Below are 26,857 nucleotides of genomic sequence, written 5' to 3'. Positions count from 1 at the left end.
AAGCCAAGATGTCCTCAACTACAGAAGTCTTAAGAAGTGGATGAAGAAAACTACAGTTACGAAGCAAGGACCAAGTTCTTCGCAACACAATAGTTCATTGTTGTTGACTACCCGCAGTGCTTATGCCAGTAAAATGTTTAATGATGATGACTGGTTACTAGATTCAGGGTGTACTTCACATATGAGTAAATGTAAAGATTGGTTTGTTAATTATTCAAATTCTAAATCATGTGAAATTACCATTGCAAATAATCAAAAGTTGATAAGTAATGGAATTGGTGATGTGAAAGTAAATCTCAAAAATAATGTGCAGAAGTTAATATCTGAAGTGATGTATGTTCCAGATAGTAATTTGTTGTCTGTTAACAAAGTTACTGAAAAAGGTTATGTTATGCTTTTTGATAACCAAAGGTGTAGTGGTTACAATGTATCTGATATTGAGATTAAGGCTACTCCAAAATTTACAGCAACAAAGGTAGGTGGTATTTATAAGTTAGACCAGGCTGAAAATTTGTCCATGATGAATTTAAACAATGCTACTGTAAATTCTCTTGAACATTGTGAAGAGACAGTAGCTATGTTGTCAGTTAATGCTTCACAAGAAGTATGGCATAAACGTTTAGGTCATTTGAGTCTAAGAGGAATGATATCATTGAGAGATAATTTAGCTGATGGAATATGTTTTCAGGATGACACTCCAAAACTATGTATTTCTTGCATTGAGGGGAAGCAGAAAACTGCATTTTTTCCAAAGGGAATGGCAAAAACACTGACATGCCTTCCGATGTAATTTTACCTCTGACTGTACAGATACCATTTAATGGATCACAAGTTAAAAACAGTGACAGTCAAAATGTTGTAGATAGTAATGTCAGTGAATTATCAGAAGTAACAGATTCAGAAACTGCTGAATGTTCAAATGTAGATAGTAATTGATCTCAAAATGTAGAACAAGAAAATAGTAGACCTGTTAGAAATAACAATTACCAATTTGGATAGGGGATTATTATTTGTCTGACACATCTTTTATCAGTTTTGAAGAACCTGTAAGTTTTGAAGATGCCACAACATGCAAAGAAAATTCCAAATGTAAGAGAGGGATGAATGATGAATATAAATCACTCTTGAAAAATGAAGTTTGGGAATTAGTAGATCATCCAAAGGACCAGAGTGTTGTTAAAAGTAAAGGGGTATATAAAGTAAAAAGAGATGTAAATGGAGATGTAGATAGATACAAAGCTAGATTAGTAGCACGGGGCTTTACGCAATGATACGGTATCGATTATGAAGAGACGTTTGCACCTGTTGGAAGACACTCTACTCTCAGACTTTTGTTTGCTATTGGTGTGGAATACCATATGGACATAGAGCATATTGATATAAGTACTGCGTTCCTGAATAATGATTTAAATGAGACAATTTATATGGAATAACCACAAGATTATCAGGTTGATATTAAAGTATGGCTCAGTCGGTAACGTGTCTGACTACCATGCTAAAGGTCCCGGGTTCGATCCCCAGCTGGTTCAAATCCGGGAACTTTTCTAACGTTGGAAGCAGCCCCGGTGCCCACCCAGCATCAAATAACATGGGTACCTGGGGGAAACCCTGGGGGGTAAAGGCGGTCAGGGGCGTGATGCTGATCACATCACCCATACTCACGACCGGATCAAGAAAGTGTGGGGCGTAACCCCACACCCGCTATATGCCTTCATGGCGTGGTGCTATGCACAGGGGAACACTTTACTTTACTTTACTTTTATAAAGGGTAAAAAGATGATTGTAGCATTATATGTTGATGATATTTTTGTATTTAGTGAAGATGCATGTGAAACAAAATGTTGATCAATGTACTGAAAAAAAAATTGATGTCAAACTACTGGGACCAGTAAGACATTGTCTAGGAATGGAGGTTGACAGGAATAAGAAACTGAATACTCTGACTTTATCTCAGAAGAAGTATACTAAACAGTTGCTTACACATTTTGGTATGAATAATTTTAAAACAGTTTCAACTCCCATGGAGCTAAATGTAAAATTAGAAAAAGCTGAGAAATGTGAAACCAAATTTCCCTATCAGCAATTGGTAGGTAGTCTCATGTATCTGGCAGTTTGTACGCGACCAGATATTGCTTTTGCTTGTAGTAAACTCAGTCAATTCAATAATTGTTATGATGTAAGATATTGGGTTGCAGCAAAAAGAGTTTTGAGATATTTGGCAGGTACACTAGATTATAAACTTAAGTTTCAAAAAGGTGGAAATGAAGTAAAAGTGTACACAGATGCTGACTGGGCTAATGATTTGGTAGATCGTAAATCATACAGTGGTCTTGTAAAATTTGGATGTTCAATTGTAAATTAGGAATCGAGGAAACAACGAATTGTTGCTTACTTAAGTACCGAGGCAGGGTATTATAGTTTGGGTGATACTGCCAAAGAGGCACAATTCATGAAAAATTTGTTATCACAGATAATTGATATTAAGGTGCCAATTACAATTTTTAATGATAATTTAAGTGCTCATGAAATTGTTGAAAATTCTCAGCACCATAGGCATACAAAACACATTGATGTACGACTTCATTATATTAGGGATGCTGTTCAACAAGGAGATTTTCATTTGGTTTATCAACCAACGAATGATATGATTGCAGATTTATAAACAAAACATGTATCTAAAATTGTGCATGACAATTATGTATCAGTTAGGTTTAAAATAATTATGGTCATATGTATATGGTCATATGTATGTATGCATATTTGAGTAAGGGGAAGTGTTAAAATGTTTTGTTTCCAAACATTGTCATACTCAAATATGTCCACGTTAATTTTTCATAGTATGAGATAGTCTGTGAAGTGACTTAATTCTTTTTTGTTCAATCGTATTGTGTCTGTGTGACTTCTAAGAAGGGAAATAAAACTTCTTATGTTCAGTTCGGCGCAGTTCGGCGTATTAATCATTATGCATATGCAGTATCAAGCTTGACTAATGGCTTCAAATTTTTAACAGGGTAAAGCTTCATGACCCCTGTCATCAGAATCATAAATGAAAAATACTTCAGGGCAGGGTGTTTATGTCAATGAGTCCCAGGTTTGATAGCTGGTGGAGTTTCATAGTGGTTCGGATCCCTTTTCAAACTGCATGTTTAGTCCCTATCCTATCTATACATAAAGCGAATTAAAACACACAACCCGTGGTGCAACAGCCTATGGGAGCCAGGGAATGAATATCTTTTGCAGTTATGAATTGACACGTGGTCAGCACGAAGAACCCCCAGTTGTTTTAGGTTTCCGTGATCGGGATTCGCTACTCGTTCGTAGGTCCCCAATTTCTTCATGATGGCTGAAATCTCAGGAGAAAAGTTTAACACATCAATAAGATGCAATGAAATAATAATAATAATAATAATAATAAACATCCGCTGTGTGTGTGTTTAAATCAACCAAACTTCAATCAAATATACAATAACAAGTCCAATGGTCTCACCTTGTATTACAAAAATAGTGTGTTATTTCTAGAGTGAAAAAATTTTATGTTTATGAAGGGACCAGGATGAGAAAACTCAAAATGCAATAAAGTGTAAAATCGAGAAAAATGTTATTGCATTTTATTCAGTTGGGACCAATAAGATTGAATTGTATAATGCATGAGAATGTAAAATCCAGGAACGTGAAATCAGGGTTCCACAAAATTTTTCCCTTCAAGCTTTTCAAGTTTTAACCTGCGTGCAGATTTTATTTCTTCCACAGGGTGGCTATTCACTGGGAATTTTGAGTGAATTATTGGCTCCAGAAATTATGCGTGAATTCTGCTTGAATTTTTCTCCAGAGATGTGAAAATTTGCAACTTTTATTAATCCAAATCCCATTGAATTTATACATATTTATAAATGCCCTGAGTCACGTTTTTCACTGTTTAGTTTTTATTTTTATCGAGGACGGAAAAGAAAGCTGCGTGGAAAATGAAACACAATTCTCTCAATCCGTTTACTTTGTCAATGTTCTTTGCAGAACAATATCGGACAGACGGAAGATAAGATTTCTTGAAATGATTAAATAAATTTTGGTATGAAATTCTTATACAATTAACAATTTTTCGTAGATTAGTATAGAAACTGTAACATTTGTGACTTGTGTTTGTAGATGTATTTCAAGTCTGAGTATGTGAATTGGCGAATGTAAACTCCGCACCTTAAATTAAATATTTTAAATATACAGGGTGTCGCAAAACTCTTTCAACAATGCATGGGTGCTGGTAGATATCATAAAAACAAGTAACTTTTTCCTATAAAGTTTACCTCGAAAGCGCTTAGTTTCTGCGCTATAAGCGCTTAAAATCTATCCTGTATGTATGCAACCCAACACAGCAAACGCTTGCTCTAACATAACTACCAGGGGCACGTGGTAGGGTTGCCACTAGCTTTCCTCGTTAAGAGAGACGACTTGAAAACAACAACTTGGGAGTCTTGCCTGAGCAAAACCCAAAACATTAATGATACTTGCGATGTTGTAAGAAGCATTGACAGTATTTATAAACTCACCAAGACAAATGATGGACAGACTGAAATAAATTCAAGATTACTCATTCTAAAATATCTCCATAATTGATTGATTGATTTGGTTTATTTTAATTTGCTTTTCTGCCACCTTTGGCTAATCGCAAAGATAAGGATGATATGATGAAATAACAAATGACACCAATGTCTAGGCCAGGATTTAAACCAGACACACCTGGTGCCGTAGCGAGCTGTGCTAACCACATCACCACGGAGTGTTTCGTGTGTCATTCAATATCAACAATTGCAAGGGACACGTGAGATAGGGGAAATCCACGAACGAACAAATGTAAATAATACGCAAATGTGCAATACGAGTGCCCTTTACAGTTCAGCGCTTGATATAAGTATGCATTTCTTGGCTTTGGTTTTCAATAAGCACTAGTTTTAATGTGTGAATTTATTAATGTCTAAACAACATTTTTCATTAAATTGGAAGTCGGGGTCCGTGGCGGAGTGGTTACACATCGCGATAGAATTCCAGGAGTCTTGGATTCGAATCCCTGCTTGGGTATGGATGTTTGAGTGTCCATACATCAATTTCATCATATCATCACTCATCCCCATCTTCGGAAATTAGCAAAAAGTGGCACAAAAAGAGAAGTAAAATAAAGGAAATAAATCAGTCAATCAATCAATCATTAAATTAAAAGAGCATTGCAATTATTTCCTTATGAGAGGCACACAATTAGCAATAACGAAAGCACAGATAGGAATAATTTTCTAATAAATTGTAATAACATAACAGTCTGCGTGTTCGAAATGAGGCAGCAAACACATCAACAGGGTGGCGACAGACCAGGATAACCTGGAAAACCGGGAAAGTCAGGGAATTTGAGGTGTCAAAAAAAGTCAGGGAAATGTCAGGGAATTTAGTCTTCATTGACTTTTTTTTTTAAATTTATTTATTTAAATATATCGTTATGGAACTCTGCACAAGAACAGGAAATCTCATTCGTAAGTTTCGGCCTCAACGTTTAGGCCCATTTTATGCGGAACACAACCATGGCGACAGAAACGAGTGATAGCAGGAGAGACAGAGAGAGAAATTTCTCTCGCCCTAGCTTCTCGGCGGGAATTCGAACACTCTTTGGAGGAAAATTGTTATAACTCTGGCACTATGGGAGCAATCTACTTCGCATAAGTTTTGTTTCTCAGCTAAAACATCAGAGCATGCAACCGTGCACAATTCAGAACGCCGAACCGTGGAAGGGGGTTTGGGGGGCACGACCCCTGAATTTTAATGGAAAAAAAAAACAAAATTCTGGAGTTTGCCCCCTCTTCTCCAACTATTTTGGGGAGAAGGCGCGAACTTTAGTATTCTTTTCAAAGAATGGACATTTCTCAAGAGAATGAAACATGTTTCATGTTCTTGGGTGCCATACAAGTTGAATAAAAAGCCAAAATGTGAAACTGTTTTTTTATAAAAAAATAGGTAATTTGCATTTTTGGAGGTAAATTGTTATAACTCGGGCACTACGGGAGCAATCTACTTCGGATAAGTTTTGTTTTGCAGCTAGAACATCAGAGCATGCAACCGTGTACAATTCAGAACGCCGGACCGAGGGAGGGGGCTTGGGGGCGCGACCCCCGAATTTCCTTGAAAAAGAACATAAAAATCTGGAGTTTGCCCCCTCTTCTTCTGCTTTTTTGGGGAGAAGCCGAAAACCTTAGTATTCTCTTCAAAGAATGGACGTTTCCAAAGAGAATGAAACATGTTTCATGTTCTTGGGTGCCATACAAGTTTAATAATAAGCCAAAATGTGAAACACTGTTTTTTACGAAAAATAGGTAATTTGCATATTGCTCAGAAAATTGTTAAGTCGGGCACTATAGGAGCAATCTACTTCGGATGAGTTTTGTTTTGCAGCTAAAACATCAGAGCATGCAACCATGTATAATTCAGAACGCCAAACCGAGGAAGGGGGGTTTGGGGGCGTGACCCTCGAATTTCAATGAAAAAAACATAAAAATCTGGCGCAAACCTTAGTATTCTCTTCAAAGAATGGACGTTTCCAAAGAGATTGAAACATGTTTCATGTTCCTGGGTGCCATACAAGTTGAATAATGAGCCAAAATGTGAAACTGTTCGGAAATGTGGCATGGATATGTTGCGGGGAGGGGGAGGTTGGTCATCAATATGAATTTCCCAGGCTTGCTCTAGATCTGTGTCAGAGTTTCCACCCAAACATAAGAGTATGAAGGTTCAAAAAGCACATTCATTTCGTAATCAGCACCATGATACCATATGGGATCATCGAGCCAGTACGACCTTACTCATGGTATCATCGGGGGAGTAAAGGTTAAGCCTCTAAATATTACGTGGAAAATGCATTGAATTATCATTTTTTCTTCTCCGTATGGGAGTAGTAAGGGAACTTGTCAACAGAAGGAGGGGATAAGAGCGGGTGGCGCCGTCCGATAGTTGTCGGACGTCGTAGGCATTTTGTTGGGCAAACTGAAGGAACATGGAAACAAATAGGTTCCATTGATACATACGATTTTTGTCGAATATCGCCACCCGACAAAGTATCTCACTACAATATGTGACAGAAATTGCAAGGACTGCAACATCCAACAAAAATCGCATCCATAAACAAGAAGAGCTTTAGACTGCAAATATGCTGCTGGAATTTTAATACTCTTCTGGCTCACTTCACCTTATTTAATGTAGCAGTGCTTACAAAGGTTTTCTTTCATCATCCTGACGTATTACTGGTTTTGCACAAGTTAACATACGTTTACAATGACATTGCACTATTCTTAGATATCAAGAAGAATCCAACCAAACGGAATATATATTGAATACTATCACGAAAAAGTGAAACATAAATCTGCATTAGTGAACGTTATAAAAATTGGCAAGTGCATGCTCCCAACCTCAAATTTACTGCAACACTAGTATTGCGATGAAATTAACGCCACACTCTGTCCTGTCTGTTTAAGCTCGTGAGAGATGGTCATTAATCTCTCCCTGAGTAAGGTTAATGTCCAATATTATGAAATAAAATACTAATAATAAATACGTAAATATTTTAATATCATATTTATTCGAATCATTCAATCATGAAAGCAAATCACTTTTTTGAAGAATTGACTTTTCTCTGCCAGCCCTACTAAATTTTCACTTTCCATCTACTGATTTATACGAGAGGTGCCCAGAAAGTAATTTCCAATTAGTAGGAACATTGATTTTTCGCAAACGCCAAAACCGTGAAAAATGGCAATAACTGCTAAGTTATGTTTAGGAATGTGCAGTGATGTCTGGACACATTTTTCGCCCGTTCGAAATATCGAAATAATGCGAATTTGGCATAAAATGCGAATTGTTGGCATTTTTAGCGATTTTTTTTTAAAAAAATGTCCTAAAACAACAAAAAATTCCATGAAATCCAACATTCTTGTCTTTTCTAGGCCATGTTTGTGTACATAGAACATGCAAGTTTTCCAACATTTTACTCAAGAGTAAACTATACGTACATGGAATAATTCCAACAGCCACATTAAATCATGTATTTCCCACGATTTTTTCAACTTCTATCAAAACCATTTGCATCACAGAGCAAAGTGTCAGGGTTCTAACAGGATATTGAGTGCGTATCTACCGTCACACGGGAGCCACATCTTCGTATTTGTTGCACGAGATATGTTTTGAATTACCAAGCTAAGTGGTCACCATCGGCATTTGTCGAGTGAGTAATAATGGAGCTCAGTCGTTAGGGCATGTGACTACTATGCGAGAGACCCGGGGTCGATCCCCTGCGGGGGAGAACAGTGAGGTTTTCCACCTATTCAAACTGCTCCGGCACCCACCCAGCATCATATGAAGCTGGTACCTTGAGGAAACTTTGAGGGATAAAGGTAGCCAGGAGCATGGTGCTGATCACATCACCCCCACCTTCAGCCGTGATCAAGAAAGTGTGGGGCCCTAACTCCACACCCCTATACACCTTCATGGAAAAGTGCAGGGGAGTACTTTACTTTTACTTCTCAAAAATCTGTTCCAACACATCAAACTGTCACGAAAATACGTAGACCATGTGACCTACAATTTAAAATAATAGTTTAAAAGCACAATGGAGTATTATGTTTCTGTATATTTGGCAGATAAATGTTCTAAAACAAAAACGCAAATTTTGGGAAACGTAACACTAACAAGTCAAAAAAAAGATAATGCCAATTTTTGGTGCCATAATATATCGGTATCTGTCACGTGAGATTGATTGATTTTAATTTTTTGGGTGCGTCGCCACTTATGGTCATTATGCACCCTTCAGTATAAACGGGGAAAATTCCATTATCTAAAAATTAATTACCTTAAAATTAAAAAAGGGGTATGAAAAATAACTTTCCCAAAATAACTTTCAAGATATCAAACTCTCACTAAGAGGCATAAGCCATGTGACTTACAATTTGAAACAGTAGTTTAAAAACACCATGAAGGTATAATTTCAGATATTTGCCAGATGTGCTAAAATGAAAATGTGAATTTTGGGAAAAATAACACTGTATAGTAAAAAATAAAAAATAAGAAAATACACCAATTTTTTAAAAAAAATAACAAAATATCAAGGTCCCTACCGATTAGGCATAAATAAAACAAGAATACCAGTTGTAATTTATTGCATTAGTAACAGTGAGTCCTAATCTATGTTTTGGGATAATCACCACCGTTGTTCTGGCATTTGTCGTAGCATGGCACTAAATTTTCTATGCCCATGTTATATGTGTCTGACATCAAAGACTGGAACTATCTCTACCGCAGTGTAGCTGTCAAATCCTTTCCCTGCCAGAAACCTCTTCAGTTAAACAAAGAGATGAAAGACTGTACATTCAAGGCCAGCGCTGTACAGGGAGTGGTCCAAAGTGCCTGAAGTGATGCAAAGGGCCCGTGTGTACTCAGCTGTATAGGATTGTGCACATTCGATTGGCCTTCCGTGAATTGTCTGCACCATCGTCTGACCATACTATCACTCATGACGTCCGATCTGCACACCTCACATAATTGCTGGTGGCTCTGTACCAAATTCTGAGCGTGCAATGTAGGCTACATTGCAGTCGGTGGGAGACTGTATGAGATCTGCAATCTTTAACCTAGAACTGTCCTAAAACGGCTGCAGTGCATGTGTGTCTGTCACTCTCCGACCACTAGTGCTGCGTATAGGCACCATTGGAGCTTTTTTCAGGATGCCCCTCGTATATGAACCTTCAGAAGCTTTTATTATTAGTGTGTTCCTGTTTTAATGTGTGGTTAACTAAATCAGGTACCTATACAATGCAATTCTATAAATTCCTTTCGTTAAATTTCTAATACCTACAAACCCTTTCGTCAGCAATAATGGTATAACTGCATGTTGTCAGTTTCACAGTACTTCACTTGGATATACTGTACTGAAGCAGAAATCCCATTGATAATGTAAGGAAATATGACACTTTATTTTGTTTGATTCAATTGTTTCACTCATATGCAAGAGTTAAGGTTTTTCCTTTACAGAGAAGAGAGAAGTAGCTTTATGCATTGAAAAATGAGTCCGCTCTCATGGTTCTTGCAAGCAGAGGGTTCCAAACCTCAGTGGAAATATCAACATATAATACCGAGAATGTTTAAGGAGACTGATAAATTACAAATTGTATTTCTTAATCAATCACTCTTCACTCTTATCTCATTTAGTCGTAACTTTAAAAATAATCAAGTATTTTATTTTAAACTTACTGAATGTGACAAAATTCCGTAATCCTTCCCTAGCTTGTGAATTGTAATAATTTTCCAAATTCACTATTTTGCAGTTTGAATTCAAATCATAGAGAAATGAAGTCAATTTCATAGAAGATAATATTGGTACTTAGCAAAACCATACGTGGATCTATATGAGTTTATTATATCCATTTGCAAAAATATCGATTTAGTTAGTTTGTAATTGTCAGGGAAAAATGTAAATTTTGTCCTGGAAAACCTGGAAAAGTCAGGGAATTTCATTTCTGCTTGTTTGTAGCCACCCTGATCAAGTTTACATTTGTTCGTTCGTGGATTTCCCCTATCTCACGTGTCCCTTGGAATTGTTGATATTGCATGACACACGATACACTCCGTGGTGATGTGGTTAGCACAGCTCGCTACGGCGCCAGGTAGCTCGGGTTTAAATCTTGGCCTAGACATTAGTGTCATTTGTTATTTCATCATATCATCCTTATCTTCGTGATTAGCCAAAGGTGGCAGAAAAGCGAATTAAAATAAACCAAATCAATCAATCAATTATGGAGATATTTTAGAATGAGTAATCTTGAATTTATTTCAGTCTGTCCATCATTTGTCTTGGTGAGTTTATAAATACTGTCAATGCTTCTTACAACATCGCAAGTATCATTAATGTTTTGGGTTTTGCTCAGGCAAGACTCCCAAGTTGTTGTTTTCAAGTCGTCTCTCTTAACGAGGAAAGCTAGTGGCAACCCTACCACGCGCCCCTGGTAGTTATGTTAGAGCAAACGTTTGCTGTGTTGGGTTGCATACATACAGGATAGATTTTAAGCGCTTATAGCGCAGAAACTAAGCGCTTTCGAGGTAAACTTTATAGGGAAAAGTTACTTGTTTTTATGATATCTACCAGCACCCAAGCGTTGTTGAAAGAGTTTTGCGACACCCTGTATATACTGTTTAATTTAATTTAATTAGAATTTTTGGATATATTGGAATCACACACGCTCTTTGTATTTTTAATATATTTGCATGTGTATGTGTGCGGGTGGTGAGAGGCGGTAATACTTAAGTTGAAATAGAGAAAACATGCGCTTGTAACCTTGAATTTTTGGAAAGTTTGCCTTGAGAACCAGGAATTATACTTGAATTTTATCGTGGTCCTAGAGTAGTCACCCTGTTTGGATACTCTGAAGATAAATTTGGCTCTATTTAAATAGTATGTGTCTACACAATAGTCTTGCATCATTCTACAATGGACTTCTTAAAAATTGAGAATTTGTTTTAAATTCCCAGGTTTACTGATCCTGGAAAGTGCCTACCATGGTTTTCCATACCCATTGAATTTCTAGGCTCTGGAAAGTATATGCTAGTATTTGTGATTAAATTTTGGACTGATACTTTCCAATACTGATAACTCTACTTTCAACTGATACTCAGGAATTGACTCAGCACTAATTTATGGCTATCTTGTTTTTTGTGTAGTGATAGCCGAATGAAGAGCCCGTAACTTGTGCACTATATGGTGACTACTACTGCTTGCATTTTTTTTCCTTGTTTGTGTTCTGTAGCCAAGTGCATTGTGTGATCTTTCATGATTTGTACAGAGTGTACACAAAGTGTGCAACACATTTTAATTATTAATAAATCAGAAACTAATGAAGATACAAATAAATTGGTGGCAATGGTAGATAAATAAACTCAAAAAGTTTATGTCCTGTATCAGTACACTTCTATATGTGCTTCTTTTGTCACATGGAGAATGTCAAGATGATAATTGATTTCTTCTCATGTTCAGGTCAGCATGTCGACATCCACAGTAGCTATCGCGTTGTTTATTCTGGTTTTCAGTTCATATGTGCATCACTTTTGCCTTATTAAAATGTCTGCCACATATCCCCAAAGGGGAAAAGTGATGAAAATAAAGCTCCGTGCGACAAAAAGATCACATACCAAAGCGTACTGATATAGGACATAAAGCTTTTTAAGGTTATCTATCATTACCACCAGCTTCTTTGTATCTTTATTAGTTTCTGATTTATTAATAATTAAAATGTGTCCGATACTTTGTGTACACACTATAATTTCTGAAGGTTATTGGACAAATCCTGAGCAAATCATGGGTTATTAATTGAATCTGTTCTCTTATCTTCAGTATGGCCAGAAATAAAGTGTTCCAAAATACAGGGCATGTACTGTTTTATTTTATTTTGTAAGTTTAATGAAAAATGGTACTTGTATCAACATAACATCTGAATCACTGCTTGTATGTTTCAACACAACAACAGATACTGTACACAAAACATTTGAATATGAACCTGCAAGTTTGCAAACATTACCGCAATTTTCTTAATGCACTAGGGAGGATTTTCACGTGTAGTCAACTTTCGAGCATGATTTCCAGAAATCTCCAAGAAAGGGCACAGTGTGGTAGTGACCCACCTCAACAGCTGCTTCCTCATGAACAGAAATAATGCTCGACAACAGACCACTTCTGTCCAATACTCAAGACCATTGTGGATTGCCTTTCACTGTAGCTGTTCTTTGTAAGAACCTATGTATCACACAATACCAACTATGTATGTGAAGTGTTGCCAACTTTTGGTATAATTTATCTCCGGCAATACTGTATGTCACCTTATAAACGTACATCTTTGTTGAGATAATTAAACTAAGAGAGGTAGAACAGTGATGTTAAATAACCAAATACAGTATGAAATAGAGGCCGACAATTCTTTTTTTTTTTCATCAGAAATATAATGTTTTCATTGCCTTTCAGCTGCTCTGGATCTTATCACCCAACACTGTGACCAATTAGCAGATCGGCTCTATTCAGATTGTAGGCTTTGGTTTAAGTACCTGAAGCAATGGGCAGAGTTCTCCAATAGAGATGATCATAGAGCTGGAGTTGGTGCTTTGTACGCATTTTTAAGAATTGTTGCACAGAAATTGACAGAAAGGAATGAAGTAGCTGACCAAGCAAATTTTCTGGTATGCTAAGGAAATGGATAGGTTCTTTGAAGTTTGTTGACTGAATTTCTAATTTATGATAAATAATATAAGTATCTTACACTTACTTGTGTTATTGGCATTTGTCATATTTTTTTTGTTTTTTATACAATATTTTGAGTACTTCAAACAGTCTATGGTAAATAAATGTGGGAGGAGAAAAATGGATAATTCGTATAGTACAGTAGTAAGATAAAGTTTTTTGTGCCAACCATAGAATCAGTATTGATTCATATTTTTCAAATTGGTTAAAGAAGCTTTTCACATGGTTTGAAAAAGTAAATGATGCATATCTTCATGTTATGTAACAGATGTCTACCATTTTACATGAGATCATCATCATTGATCAGTATTGGTCGACCTCCATAGCAGAGTGGCTAGCAAAACATGCTACGATGCCAGGGGTCCCAGGTCCAAATCCCGGCCTGAACATGGGTGTTCTTTGTGAGCATCTCTTCATCAATTTCATCTTATTACCACTCATCCTCATCGTTGTGATTAGTCTAGAGTAGAAGAAAAACAATTCTAAATAACAAAAATCAAATCAAAATCAAATTGCCAGTATTGATAAATTTTAAATAAGGTATTCTGTGCGTTAGTTCATACTAATGTTACAGTCAGGACCAAAGGTGGATTGTAATTTCTTAACTAACTAACTAACTCTCTAGCCTTCTTAAACCTGAAGGTCCATGGCTGCAGCAACACAGTCCTTCCATCTGTCCCTATCCTGAGCAAGATCTATATACTCTTTTCCATCCCTACTGATTTCCTTTAGGTCCATCTCAACGTTGTCCCTCCATCTTCGTCTTGGCCTTCCTACAGGTCTCTTACTATCAGGTTTCCCAACAAGAATCCTGTAAACTCCTCTTTCCTCTCCCATTCGTGCCACATGGCCTGCCCACCTAAGTCTTCTTGATTTAATTATTCTAATAATATCTGGACATGAATAAAATTATGTACTTCTAAATTATGTAACCTTCTCCACTCACCTGTCTCCTCATCCCTTTTAGGTCCAAATATTTTCCTAAGGATCTTATTTTCAAATACTCTCAAGTTATGTTCTTCTTTCAATGTAAGGAACCAAAGTTTCACACCCATATAATACTACAGGCAAAATTACTGTTTTGAATATTTTAACTTTTAGTTTCTTAGATATTAAACGAGAAGACAAAAGTTTATGAATAGGAAAGTGACATGCATTTCCTGAATTAAGCCTACTTTTTATTTCCTCTTTAATATAATTTTCATTTGTTAATATTACTCCTAAGTATTTGAATTTGGAAACTGGTTCAAATGAGTTGTTATCAATAAATAGATTTTGATTATCACCTAACACTTGGTTTCGGCCTGTAAGCATATATTTAGTTTTCTCTTTGCTAACTTCCGAACCTATCTCTTTAGCAGTTTTGAATAATATTTTAGCATTATTCTTAATTCTATTTATAGCATCCCCTAATAAGTCTACATCATCTGCATATGCTAACAACCGAGTCACACCTTTTAATTTTAGTCCTTCGTTAGTTTCTTGTACCTTCCTAACAGCATATTCTTAGGCAAAATTAAAGAGCAATTGTGATAATGCATCTCCTTGTTTTAACCCATCATGAATTGTAAATTTGTCACACACATTAATACCAACACAAATTAATTTCTTATATGATGTTAATTTATCTTATTTTAATTAGCTCAGTGATACAAATCTTTTGTCCATTAATGGAATGATTACAATGACAAAAAGTAATTATTTTGGAAACTCTAGTTTTGTTTTGCACACTCCTGTTCAAGTGAAGTGGCACTTTTTGTAGGGTTGAACAATTGAAGAATGACCCACTTTATCTGAACTGGAGTGTACATACAATACACTTTTGTCTCTTATTGCACAAGCACATATGAAGATCATGATATAGTACTTTAATATTTACTAATACATATGAGTCCATGTCAAGTGGCCTAAATTCAGATATGCTCCCTACGCGACCTTCTCAATTTTGATGGAACTTCTACAGGTTCTGCATATGTATCCTACATGGAAACCTGCAAAGTTCAGATTCATAAGTAGTTTTGTTTGGGCACTAGGGCTGCTGCTGTGAAGGCCATTTTTTCAATGCTGCGGCAAATACAAATGTTGCGATGAATTCGCCCCAAACTTCAGCAAGCTGTAACTACTGAATAAATTGCTGTGAGAGGCAGGCATTTCTCCAGTTTATGAGCTATGGGTGTGTTGTAAAGCTGTTTAAATGGTGTCCAGCCTGCTCAAATATTTATTGAGTTATCCATGCTTAACCCCCTTCCCCCATAATTCACAATTTAGTTCATAAATTTGAACCCAATTTCAGAAGCCTATATCTCAAAACTGAGGTTTCTAATTTGATCACTGGAGAGAGCACATCCAAGTTGGCTAAAAACCTTGTATTTCATTTTGGCATCTATCCACCATATCGGATTGAAAATGGTGGAATCCATATTTTTATTTGGCTTGTTTCTCAACTATTTATGAACAGATTTCAGTTTCCTTTTTTTTATAATTTGAGTGCTGTAAATAATATCTGAGCATGCTGGACACCATTTAAACAGCTTTACGATACACCCATAGCCCGGGAGTCGAGACATTTTGGTGCCTGACACTATGGTGTCGGGGCATTTTGTTTCATTTATTATTATTTTATTGAAGCTGTAAAAGGGTATGAAAGATTAGGGTCATTTTCACAAGTCCAAATCCTCACTTTCACGAGAATCCTAATTTTCATGAGTTAAGGAAAAGATATAAAAGAGTCGGAGGAGATGTCAAATAGTCTTAAAAGTGGCATGGTTGACAATAAGATTCAATATGCACATCCTCATTTTCACAAGCTAGAAGGCAGAAATTCCACCTACTTGTTTGCCTATAATATGTTCATCCTACCCTATGTTTGCCATCAAGACGTATAACTCTGGAAGTACCAAGTGCTCTATCTGCACGTTGATAGTATGCAGCTGATAAAGTAAAGTAGGTGCAACCTTAAATGTCCCATCTGCAAACCATCTTGAAGAATTCTTGTTAAGTTTTGGGCTGGTGTTCGTTTCAAATACAGGGTGGGGCAGAAAAGCCTGATGATTTTTAAAATGACATAATACAGTAAAATGAATTAAGAGTTTAAGTACGAAAATCCATTAAGAATTAGTTTCTTTCCACCATGAGAGCTATTCACTAATGAAGCCATTTTCTAAACGATGAGGAAGTAACTCACATTCAGTATTTATAGTCACTGAAAAGTGAAAGTGAATGCCAGACTTCAGAGGTGAAAGTGTGTGTAAAGATAAAGGTACCAAATGTTAAGCACAAAAATGCCCAGGCACCATAGTGTGTGTGGCATCAAAATGTCCCAGAACCAAAATGTCCTAGACCCCCATAGCCCATGAACTGGAGAAATGCCAGCCTTGCAAAGTAATTTATTCAGTAGTTACAGCTTACTAAAGTTTGGGGTGAATTCATCACAACAGTTGTATGTATGTGGGATACATTTGCACAACCTGTAGAAGTTCCATTAAAATTGAAGAGGGTCGATCAGGAACCATATCTGAATTTAGGCCACCTGACATGGAAAGATTCATGTATAAATGAAATGATAAATTCAGCCTGCTTCACTTGGTAAGTTACACAAATATACCATAATTCTGTGCAACTTGTGAAAAAACATAATTTATTTGTTTATCCATTTTGGTGACACATCAAATTACATGGAATTGCAGTATATTTGTTTAAGAAGTGAATTTTAACCTTGTTTGTACTGTGAATGTAAATTTACATTTTTTTAATTTCAGTACTTTGTAACAGATTTCAAAAACTGCATGGAGAAGACAGAAGTTAAACCATATGAACTTGGCTATGCAATTAAAGGATTTGGTCTGTTTTCGGCTGCTTGTAAAGTTCACATGAAGGTCTCTGAGGTATCACATATGTTTTCCTTGATGATGCAGAGGTCAGAACAGTCTTTTATGATGTGAGTTAATTTCCTGTTACAGAACCAATTAATTTATATTTTTCATATTTCTCTTCAAATAATTCTTGCATTTTACTGGGTTTTAGTAGTCATAACATTCCACTTTCCTGTGTGTGTAGAGTGCTCTTGGTACATGCTTAGTTCCGCATCCATAAACCTGTCCAGCCTTTCCTTGTTGAGAGTTTGTAATAATAGTTTTTAACTCTTTCGAGGCGGATGATGAAATATTCGTCATGCATGGAAATTCCTCAAGGACAGGGATCATTTTAAGCAAAATGTAACATTTGAAATTTTTTTTTTTTAAAAAAGTTGTAATAACACGATAAATGCCAATGAGGGCTCGTTTTATTCAGAATTTCCAAGGCTTTCGTTCAGTAAGGTAAACATGTCGATGTGTACCCATTTTTGGAAGCAACAGACAGGAATTTTTTTTTTTTTTTCAAAGTTTGGCTAGCTCCCATCTGGTAGCACTCATTGATCTGGACAAACCACACTTGTCGCTGATTGCCTCAAGTTATGTAATGGCGAATGCATAGTATCAAAACGATAATACAAATAGTAATTTTTTTTAAAAAAAAAAAGAAAACTCAAGGTCAAGGAGAATGTTTATTACAACTGACCGGAAACTCCATCAGAAATTTGCCCATTGATCTGGACAAATCGCCAGTAGTTGCTGATTGCAACCAAGTTATATAATAAAGGCGATCCGGACTCTGTGGCTGAGTGGTTTGCAAATAGCGCTGCAACTCAAGGAGTCCCGGGTTCAATTCACGCTACAGCATGGTTGTTTGTGAATTCCCATTCATCAATTTTATCATTTCATAACTTATCCCCATCTTTGCAAATTAGCCAAGAGGCACAAAACATGAAGTAAAATAATATCAATCAATTATATAGTGACGAATACGTAGTATCAAAATGATAGTACAAATAGTAAATATATATATAAAAATGAAAGAATATCAAATATTTCACTGGTAAATACCGAACTGAAAGCTTGAAAAGGAGTAGGATTGTTCGCAAGGGCACGAACTCTTACACCTGGCTGTCCAGAGAAAGGAAAAACATCCCCCCCCCCCCGATGTCTATCCCCCTCTTCACTTCTTCCCAATGCACCACACTCGCATCACCACTATCTTCATTCTCCTGTAATTCTTCTTCATCTCCCCCCCTCTTCCTCTTCTGGTTCTTCTCGATATACACCTTGTATATCATCTGAACCTCCCTGCATATCATCTTCTGAACCACCCTGTATATATTCAACTTCTGTTTCATCCCCCGTGTCAAACCCCGCTTCCAACAAGTCACTAATTTCTCCTGGTCGAAGAGATGCAATCACAAAAGACTCTTTCTTCTCACGACAAGGTTTCAGAAGCACTCACGTTCATAGTCCAATAACAAGAGAATGATTTGTGCAGCCAAACTCCTTGCCTGCAAGTGCGTATTACATTTCACCCATGCCTCTCCCTTCCCGCGAAGAACGTAGCCACCTGTGCTGCACAGATGCCGCTAACTCTCGAGAAACGCTATACGGAAAGGCTTCCTCCCACTTCCCCACCTATTGCTAAGTGGAAAACACAGGACAAACAATCTCTAATCCCTTTCTTCCTTCCAGAGCCAAATTTACTGCGTAGAAATGACGCTTGTTTAGAACTTGAAAGACGGAGCCCTTTAACTCATAAAGCATTGAAAAACACGTGGGCTTTTTTTGTGTGTCTTTTAACAATCTGCCTGGTGACATGACAATGACGTCAGAGTCTACCCGGCGATGATGGCAGATGTGAGGTGGATGCTTGGAGATTAAAGCCAAAAAGATTCAGTGTTTTTTTTTCTTTTTTTTCGGTTTCCTGTTTATTGAACATTTATTACGAAGATATGTGATTGCCAAAATATTCGTCAACCGTCCTTCAGTTACTTTTGTCATCTGGAGGCTTCACCTCGAAAGGGTTAAAGTGCCTGTGGACCAGCCTCTCAGCCAGGGATTTTCTATTTTGGGTTGTCTCCCCCTAGGGAGATTGATTTCACCATTCCTATGGGGCTCCCCATACTCCGTGTTTTTCATGGTGTCCAATAGCAATAACAAATATTCTAACCATCTGATGTAAAATTTTAAATATTTCTTGCAAGTCATGAATTCTCTCCTATCTCCGTAACACCAGTACTGACACCACCTCTCTCTACACCAATATTCCTCATGCCCATGGCCTTCCTGCAAATACACAGCACAGACATGGGCACCAGAATTCTCTCATATGCCAACCTTTTTATGGGCAGACCTGATCAAGAAAGAGTTCGTGGACATACAACCCCTGAAACCACTCCTGTGTCTCAGATTTTATCGTCTTGAATTAACCCATTCCGCTCAACAACTTCAAACTCACCTGGTCCTATCCTGCCAGCCAAGTCATCTTTCTGGATGTAGACATGTACATTGCTGGAGGTCAGTTCACATTCTCTATCACATAAAACCTACAAACCACCTCCATTTCTCCACCACATCTCAGATCAACTACAGAGTGTTTCAAAAGTCATGCAACCTAGACTTTGAAAATTTATACACCACGAAAACCGTAAGAGTTTTCTTCATGGCTTGGAAAGTTAAAACAATTCGTAATACCGATAAAGTAACGATATAAAATTTACCGAATATTTACAATGAGTTTGCTGCATTATAAAGCCTCATCCATTGAGATATTTTTAAATGCTTAACATTATCAATTTATTCCACACAGAAAATTAAATAAATTAATACCGCGGTGGCTCAGTCAGTAACGCATGCCAGCCGGTTCAAATCCGAGAACTTTTCTAACGGAAGCGGCTCCAGCACCCATCCAGCATCGAATGACATGGGTACCTGAGGGAAACCCTGGGGGGTAAAGGTGGTCAGGGGCGTGATGCTGATCACATCACCCCCACTCACGACCGGATCAAGAAAGTGTGGGGCGTTACCCCCACACCCCCTATATGCCTTCATGGCGTGGTGCTAAGCACAGGGGAGCACTTTACCTTTTTTTTAATAACTGACAGAAGGCAGCGTTAAAATTATTACAGAAATGCACTTTTGAGTGAGAAAACTATGTAAGAAATTGAGGTGCTCAGAATAATGACTGCAGATCCCAACCGACCTCGAATTTTGAGATACAAGTATGACGGTATACTGCTGCCACCTACCTTTCATATGCTGAAGTATCAAAAGAATTGGGATATGCCAAAACTCTCATATTCCACCTTTAAAATTCGTTCGTAAGGAAAATGAAAATATTATCAGTGAAATAATGACATATCCCAACTGTGTGTGTTTTTGTTTATGTCCGCTACGAGTTCGGTGCCGTTGTATACAATATGACAGCGTCCATGACTGAGTGTGTTGTTATGCCAGAATCTCTGAAAAGAGGTAAAAAAACGAGTGAAAAACTCAAGTGAATGGATAATAAACAAACTGAAGTTATGCAGAAACAGTTAAAACATTGTTAATTCAAACTTTGTCATCAGAAAAAAAGGTGTTGATGGTGCTCCTCTGCTTTTACGTAAAGTTTCTTCCATTGCCGTCCCCCGTGGCACATTGCACTACAACACCAATGGTCCCGGCTTCAAATTCTGGCCTGGGCATGGAAGTTTGTGAGTTTCCATTCATTAATTTCATCATATCTTCACTCATTCCCATCTTTGCAAATTAGCCAAAAGTGGCACAAGAAGCGAAGTAAAATAAAGCCAATCAATCAATCAACTTCCATTATTGTGGAACATGATAATCCTGATATTGTAAAATTTAGTTTATCTTATTCTGACATTGACGTGCATCAAACAGTTAATTTTAGGAAAAGAGGTGAAACTTTAGATGTTTCATTGTTTAAGTTACAGCAGAAGTACAGTTAACAGAGAAAAATGAAGAAAGTAAAATAAAATGACCTGATGCAACTATTGAAATATATACTACCCGTCTATCATGATTTTTATAAAAAATCTTGTTCATGATGGTGTAGATGTTGAAGAGGAATGTAAAAATCTGTTAATGGAACTGGATTAATACAACATGTTAAATAAAAGTAAACTCAATAAATAAGTTTTACCCTATTCTTTCACTTGTGTATATTTTTTTTGCTAGTAAACAGCACAAAATCTGTGAAATTATTAACCACAATGGTTCAAGAATTTGCATATAAACTTGAAAAACCATATTTAAAAGAACTTAAAAAAATTACGTCATAATGTTAAAAATTTCCCGAGTTTTGAAATTAAACAGAAAAAGTCATTTTTGTGAAAATGAACTTTGGTTGGGATCTGTCGTTATTATTCTGAGTGCCTTAATTATCAGAGTGTCATAATTAGACGTCTGATGACTGATGCCAAGTCAATCTGTCATTTGCAACCAATATTGATCATGTGCAGAATTTCATGGATTTATGACTTTTGATTTTATTGGTTGTGAAAAAGTGGCAACAATAGCAGGTCGAAATTTAGGTACTAGCAGGTAGGTACCCAACCTCAGAAACATCTTGGCCTGAAATATGCCCAACCATACCTCCACACCCTGCCCCTCATAAAAATAAAAGAAAAGTGAAGTGCAAGGCCTTGCTGAGTTTAATCACTTTCTCCACCCTTCATATCTACACTACCACAGGCAACTTCACCCTCTACCACAAAGGTACTTGCCACTTTTAAAACCTGGTATATGTACCAGATTTATTGTTGATTTTCCCCTGGGTGAAATCTCAACCCACCTGTTCCTCAGAATCAACAATCAGGTTCATCCAACCAAAATGTCAATGTCCCCATTGCCACCCACGACAGTGGCCACTAACTTCGACAACTGTTTCCGAATAACCTGTATCTACCAACAAGTAACACATCTCCTTAGAAATGCTGGGAGAGATCCTACATAGCATTTATGTGTGCTAGTCACCCTAATTGCTCAGTAACCATGCATCCACCATCCAGCAATCAAACACTGTTGAAAGTGCCTTTCTCTCTAATGCCCATTGCTGTCTTCCCTCATGAACTGGATATACTGCAATAGGATGCCATCTGTTTTCCCCTCCAGTGAACATGCAGCCAGGCCACAAAATATATGTTCATTTTGTGTGAAGAAAGTGTTAATTGTATCCTTCTATTTTTATTTATCTGCCTTTCTGGCTCCATTCCTTCCTTTTTTATGTGTATGTGGGTGTTTAGTAACAAAATTTGCAGAAATTTGCACTAAATTACAGACACTTTATATATATAGTGGAATGGTAAAATTACCAGTAAAGTAATGCACCAATATGCCTACACTGGCTAGTTATGATGGGGTAAACTATTCCATCGATTTTTATCTATTTTTTTATTGTGTATTGTGTGTAATAATAAGTATTTTATCCTATTTTTATTATTATTGTTTTTAGGTCTGTTGATATATCGGAAAGTATGCTGAATCAACTTCCGAATTACATTGAATCATTGGGAACTATTATGAGCCATCTTGAAATCATTACAGAAGAACAAATTATTTCACTGCAACGTCTTGCTGTACTCTTAATAGAAAAATTTCCAAGAGTAACATATTACTACCATTTTGCGTGTTACCGTGCATTGCTCTTGACATGTTATAATCTTGGTAAAAGTGGGACATTTTTGGATAACTTCCTAGAAGGTGTAGGTAAGTGTAATTTGCCCTGTGCAACTCATGTTGTTTATTTCTATTTCATCTATTTTATGTTGTTGTTCTACCTCTTTTATGAATTGCGACAAGATTGAATGGTGAACTAGCTGACAGTACAAATAGAATGATCCATCCAACCCTTAACCAGGGTTTGTAGAAAATTTTGCTGACCACACCACTACAAAGTGAGTGTTTCAAAAAATATATTAAGAGCCCATTGTGTGCACAAAGGCTATCAGCACTGAACTTGAAGGTTTTCCTTGAATCTTATTTGAATACAGTTGATACCATAAGTTTCTACTACTGTCATAGCATCATGTGAGAACCAGAGGGACGTAACTCCAGTTTATCAAATTTACAGGAGAGGAAACAATGTATTCTTAGGAATATGTCTTGACTCTTAAAAAGAGTCCGTAAATTGGCGATGCACATGACTCCACCTTACTGCTAACGATTAGTAGTGGATCTGACTCCAAATAGAGCTCCACATTTTCAGAGTTATGTTCCTTTGGTTCTGCTACGATAGCAGGTTCAATTCAATTCAGTTATCCTTCATAAGAGAGCATTGTTCTGCCACCTAACATCTTTTTACTCAGAATTGTATTCAGTTGTATGTGATTACAAACTTATTTTTCTGAAACTAAGAATAGGGCTTCCCCAAGGGTTCCCAAGTTCAATGCTTGTGCCAATTTCTGTATATACTCCCTTCGTTGCATCCTTAGTCTTATTCTTGAGCAAAATGAACATATATTGTCTCAAGGGCTTCCCCGATGCCGCAGTGGAAGCGTTGTCACCTTGTAATCAAGGAGTCCCATGTTTGATAACCCAGTGGTTTGGATCCCACTTTAAACTTTAGGTCCAATCCCAATTAGCCTTACTGTGCATAAAGTGGACTTAAAGCACCAACTCAATCAATCAATCAATATATTGTCTCAAAATACAGAGTATTCTGAAAAATTAATGCATATATCATATTCACAGTGTACCAAGGAATCATTCGTACCTGTTCTCACCCTCCTGTTGATGATGTGGAATTGCAAAAGGAGCAAATGGTGGATACAAACCCTGACAGAAAAATAGAAACTTATAAGGGTTATTTGTCGCTGTGGAATACACTGTTGCGTCCTACTGAAGGTGCTCAATACCGTAAGTATTGTATTATTTTTCTTTTGTCCTATATTATTATCGTTAATGTCGAGTTTACACTACTATGAACAGATAATAGTTGTCCTATTCAGAATCCACTGGAGCCCTTTGGAAGCAACGGATTGTGGTGAAATTTGGTATAAAGGCTCTGGAGACCATAACAGGGTGGCTACCCACCAGGAATTCCTTGAATTCTGGGAGTTGTGTGTGAATTATTGGCTCCTGGAATTTTGCGTGAATAATTGGGACTTATTAATTCAAATCCCATTGAATTTATACATATTTATTAATGCCTTGAGGAGGCAAGTGTGTCAAAGTTTAGCTTTTATTTTTATCGAGGAAGGAAAAAAAATGAAGTTCCGTGGAAAATTATAACAAAATTCTCTCAATCCATTTACTTTGTTAGTGTCCTTTGCAGAACAATCTATCTGACAGACGGAAGTTTATTGCAAGATAAAGTATCTTGGAGTTGATTAGATAAATTTGAGTTTGAAATTCTTATACAATTAACAATTTTTCGAAGATTTGTATATCCTGTAACATTTGTGACGTGTTTGTAGATGTATTTCGAGTCTGAGTATGTGAAATGGTAAATGTACTCTGCACCTAAAATTGAATATTTTGAATATACATACCATTTAATTGAATTGAATTAAAATTTTTGGATACATGGGAATCACACAGACCCTTTATATTGTTACTATATTTGTGTAAAGTTGAAATAGAGAAAACATCTGCTTGAACCCTGAATTTTTGGAAAGTTGTGCCTTGAATACCGGGAATTATACTTGAATTTTATCATGGTCCTAGAGTGCTAGACTGCATAAGAAATCAAATGCTTATGAAAAAATGTTCATATTTTTACCACCAGGTGCAAATGTGACATTATATATATGGTACACAGTGGACAACATAATAATAATAATAATCCTTTGGGCTGCAGCCCATGAAGGGCCTTGGCTTACCTACCGACTGCCGGTCTCCCTCCCACGCTTTTCTTCATCACCTCTAAGCGTGGAGATCTTGAACCAGTATTGAAATAGTCAGGCGGGTTAGCCCGACATATCCCTAGCCGTTATAGTAGTTCTCCGCGACCAGATTATGCTTACTCATTAGAAGCTCCCCAATTTCCTCACGATGGTGGGCTGCCACCGGCCCTATACACAGGTTGAAATTTCCCGAGACTGAACCCGGGATCGAACCCATGCCGTCCCGCAGTCGCCATCCAAAGCAAGGTGCCTTAGACCACACAGCCACGGAGGAGGACACACAGTGAACAACATCTTGCTGATAAATCATTGATCTCGCTGTCTTATGCTTCCAAACAGACATTGATATTGACACATATGAAAGACTTCTGTAATGACATAAACCAAAAAAAAAAAAAAGGTCTGCGTGTCTGACTTCTGGTGGTTGTTAATATAGTTCTACATTTGCACCTGGTAGTGAAAATTGGAACTTTTTTTTTTCATCAGTAATTGCTTCCCCAGGATACCATAGCCTTTCTACCAAATTTTGCTGCAATCTGATGCTTTGAACAGACTCCAAAAGACCCTGAAAAGGGCAATTTTAATTATGCCCACCTGGTACTAGAATTTTGCATAAATATTGTCACAGATTTACATATTAAAGGAAAACCTCGTTAATATGATATTGGTTAATACAAATTACTCTTTAATCTGAAGTTCTTCCCTTTCCCCAGCCGATAAGATAGGATTTTCAATGTATTTCAGTACGGATAAATCAAAATGTGGATAATTTTTAATACAAAGTTGTTTACAAGACCCTTCGGCAAAACTGGTTTCGCTTAATTCGAAGTAGACACCTTGCGTAAGTCAACAAGAAAAGATCGAATGTGGAGAGAGCGTGGATGTTAATTTAACTTTTCGTTGACATGTTTCCTTGTCCTAAGAGCTGCTGACAACTTGGGGGTAAAGCAGCCCGAAATACCTGCTGGACTTGCATTCTTTGTCAATGTGCATGGCAGGTCAAGCTCTTTCACCGCTGAATGTGCCACCTTGGAAATATTCACCAGTGCCAGATGAGAAATGTGAGATAAGATCGCAGGAATGTTCCAAAATACAAGACGCGTGGTGCCTGGAAGTCTCGTCCATCTGTCTAGCTCTGAGCTCGAGTTTCAGCAGTTTCCCGTGAGCGAGCAACTTTTGACCTGTTAGCCGACAACTTCTGGTAACACTTTGTGCCCTGTAGCATTTCATAAAAAAATGGAAACTGGTCCAAGCCACGTGGGCCAACTAAAGATCGTCAACCTGCCTAATGTGTTGTCATCTAGGTTTACGCAAAAGTTTATCTCAGTCTTACGTACGAGTATGTCATAATTCCAGTTTCATACATTTCCCAACTGTGCGTCATAACTCCTGTTTCCCACTTCATACATTTCCCAACAGTGCCATGTCATAAAATTTGCCAAAGAGGTGTTCCGTTGGCTGAGTGCCTTCTCCCTCTTTTCCTGTCAGCAAAAGGGGGAAGGGGAGGGGTCGATGCTAATTGTTTCGGCCACGATTTTCGTGCTTGTGTGCGCACACAGGCAAGGGTGGAAGTGGATCCCTCCTCCTTTCCTTTGGCATCTAAAGTGAAGCAACCAGTTCTGAATACATTCTTCAAAACAAACAAAAAAATGTAGGATAAAAAAGTGACCCCCTCCCCTCTCTTCCCCTACAACAGCTCATTCTTTGCCACTGGTCTGCACGGCAATGCGATAATTGCAGAATTCAGGTCCTTCTTGCGTGAATGCAGCTGTCTGCATAGTAAATATTGCCCGTATTATTGTCTGTTGCATGGTAAAACTTAAAGCAAGGATCATTTCTTTCTTCTT

General features: G+C 37.2%; 2 protein-coding genes across 3 annotated transcripts in view; both read left to right on the top strand.

Moving 5' to 3' along the window:
* LOC145985498 (DNA-dependent protein kinase catalytic subunit-like) overlaps positions 1 to 13,248 on the top strand; it is a 53,231-nt gene extending 39,983 nt beyond the window's left edge. The window contains exon 6 of the mRNA XM_083119568.1: positions 13,028 to 13,248. Coding sequence (XP_082975694.1) covers positions 13,028 to 13,248 — 221 coding nt within the window. The remainder of the gene's footprint in view (positions 1 to 13,027) is intronic.
* Positions 13,249 to 17,058: 3,810 nt separating this feature from the next.
* The window catches only part of LOC145984947 (DNA-dependent protein kinase catalytic subunit-like), a 241,918-nt gene continuing 232,119 nt past the window's right edge, over positions 17,059 to 26,857 (top strand). For both annotated transcript variants that reach the window (XM_083118377.1, XM_083118376.1), the window contains exons 1-3: positions 17,059 to 17,237; positions 22,619 to 22,872; positions 23,857 to 24,021. In XM_083118377.1, coding sequence (XP_082974503.1) covers positions 17,086 to 17,237; positions 22,619 to 22,872; positions 23,857 to 24,021 — 571 coding nt within the window. In that variant the 5' untranslated portion in view covers positions 17,059 to 17,085. The remainder of the gene's footprint in view (positions 17,238 to 22,618; positions 22,873 to 23,856; positions 24,022 to 26,857) is intronic.

This window comes from Lepisma saccharinum, chromosome 3 (assembly GCF_977018435.1).
Source record: "Lepisma saccharinum chromosome 3, izLepSacc3.1, whole genome shotgun sequence".
NCBI lineage: Eukaryota > Metazoa > Arthropoda > Insecta > Zygentoma > Lepismatidae > Lepisma > Lepisma saccharinum.
The sequence above is the reverse complement of the archived record's forward strand: the minus strand, read 5'-3'. Positions and strand labels throughout refer to the sequence as shown.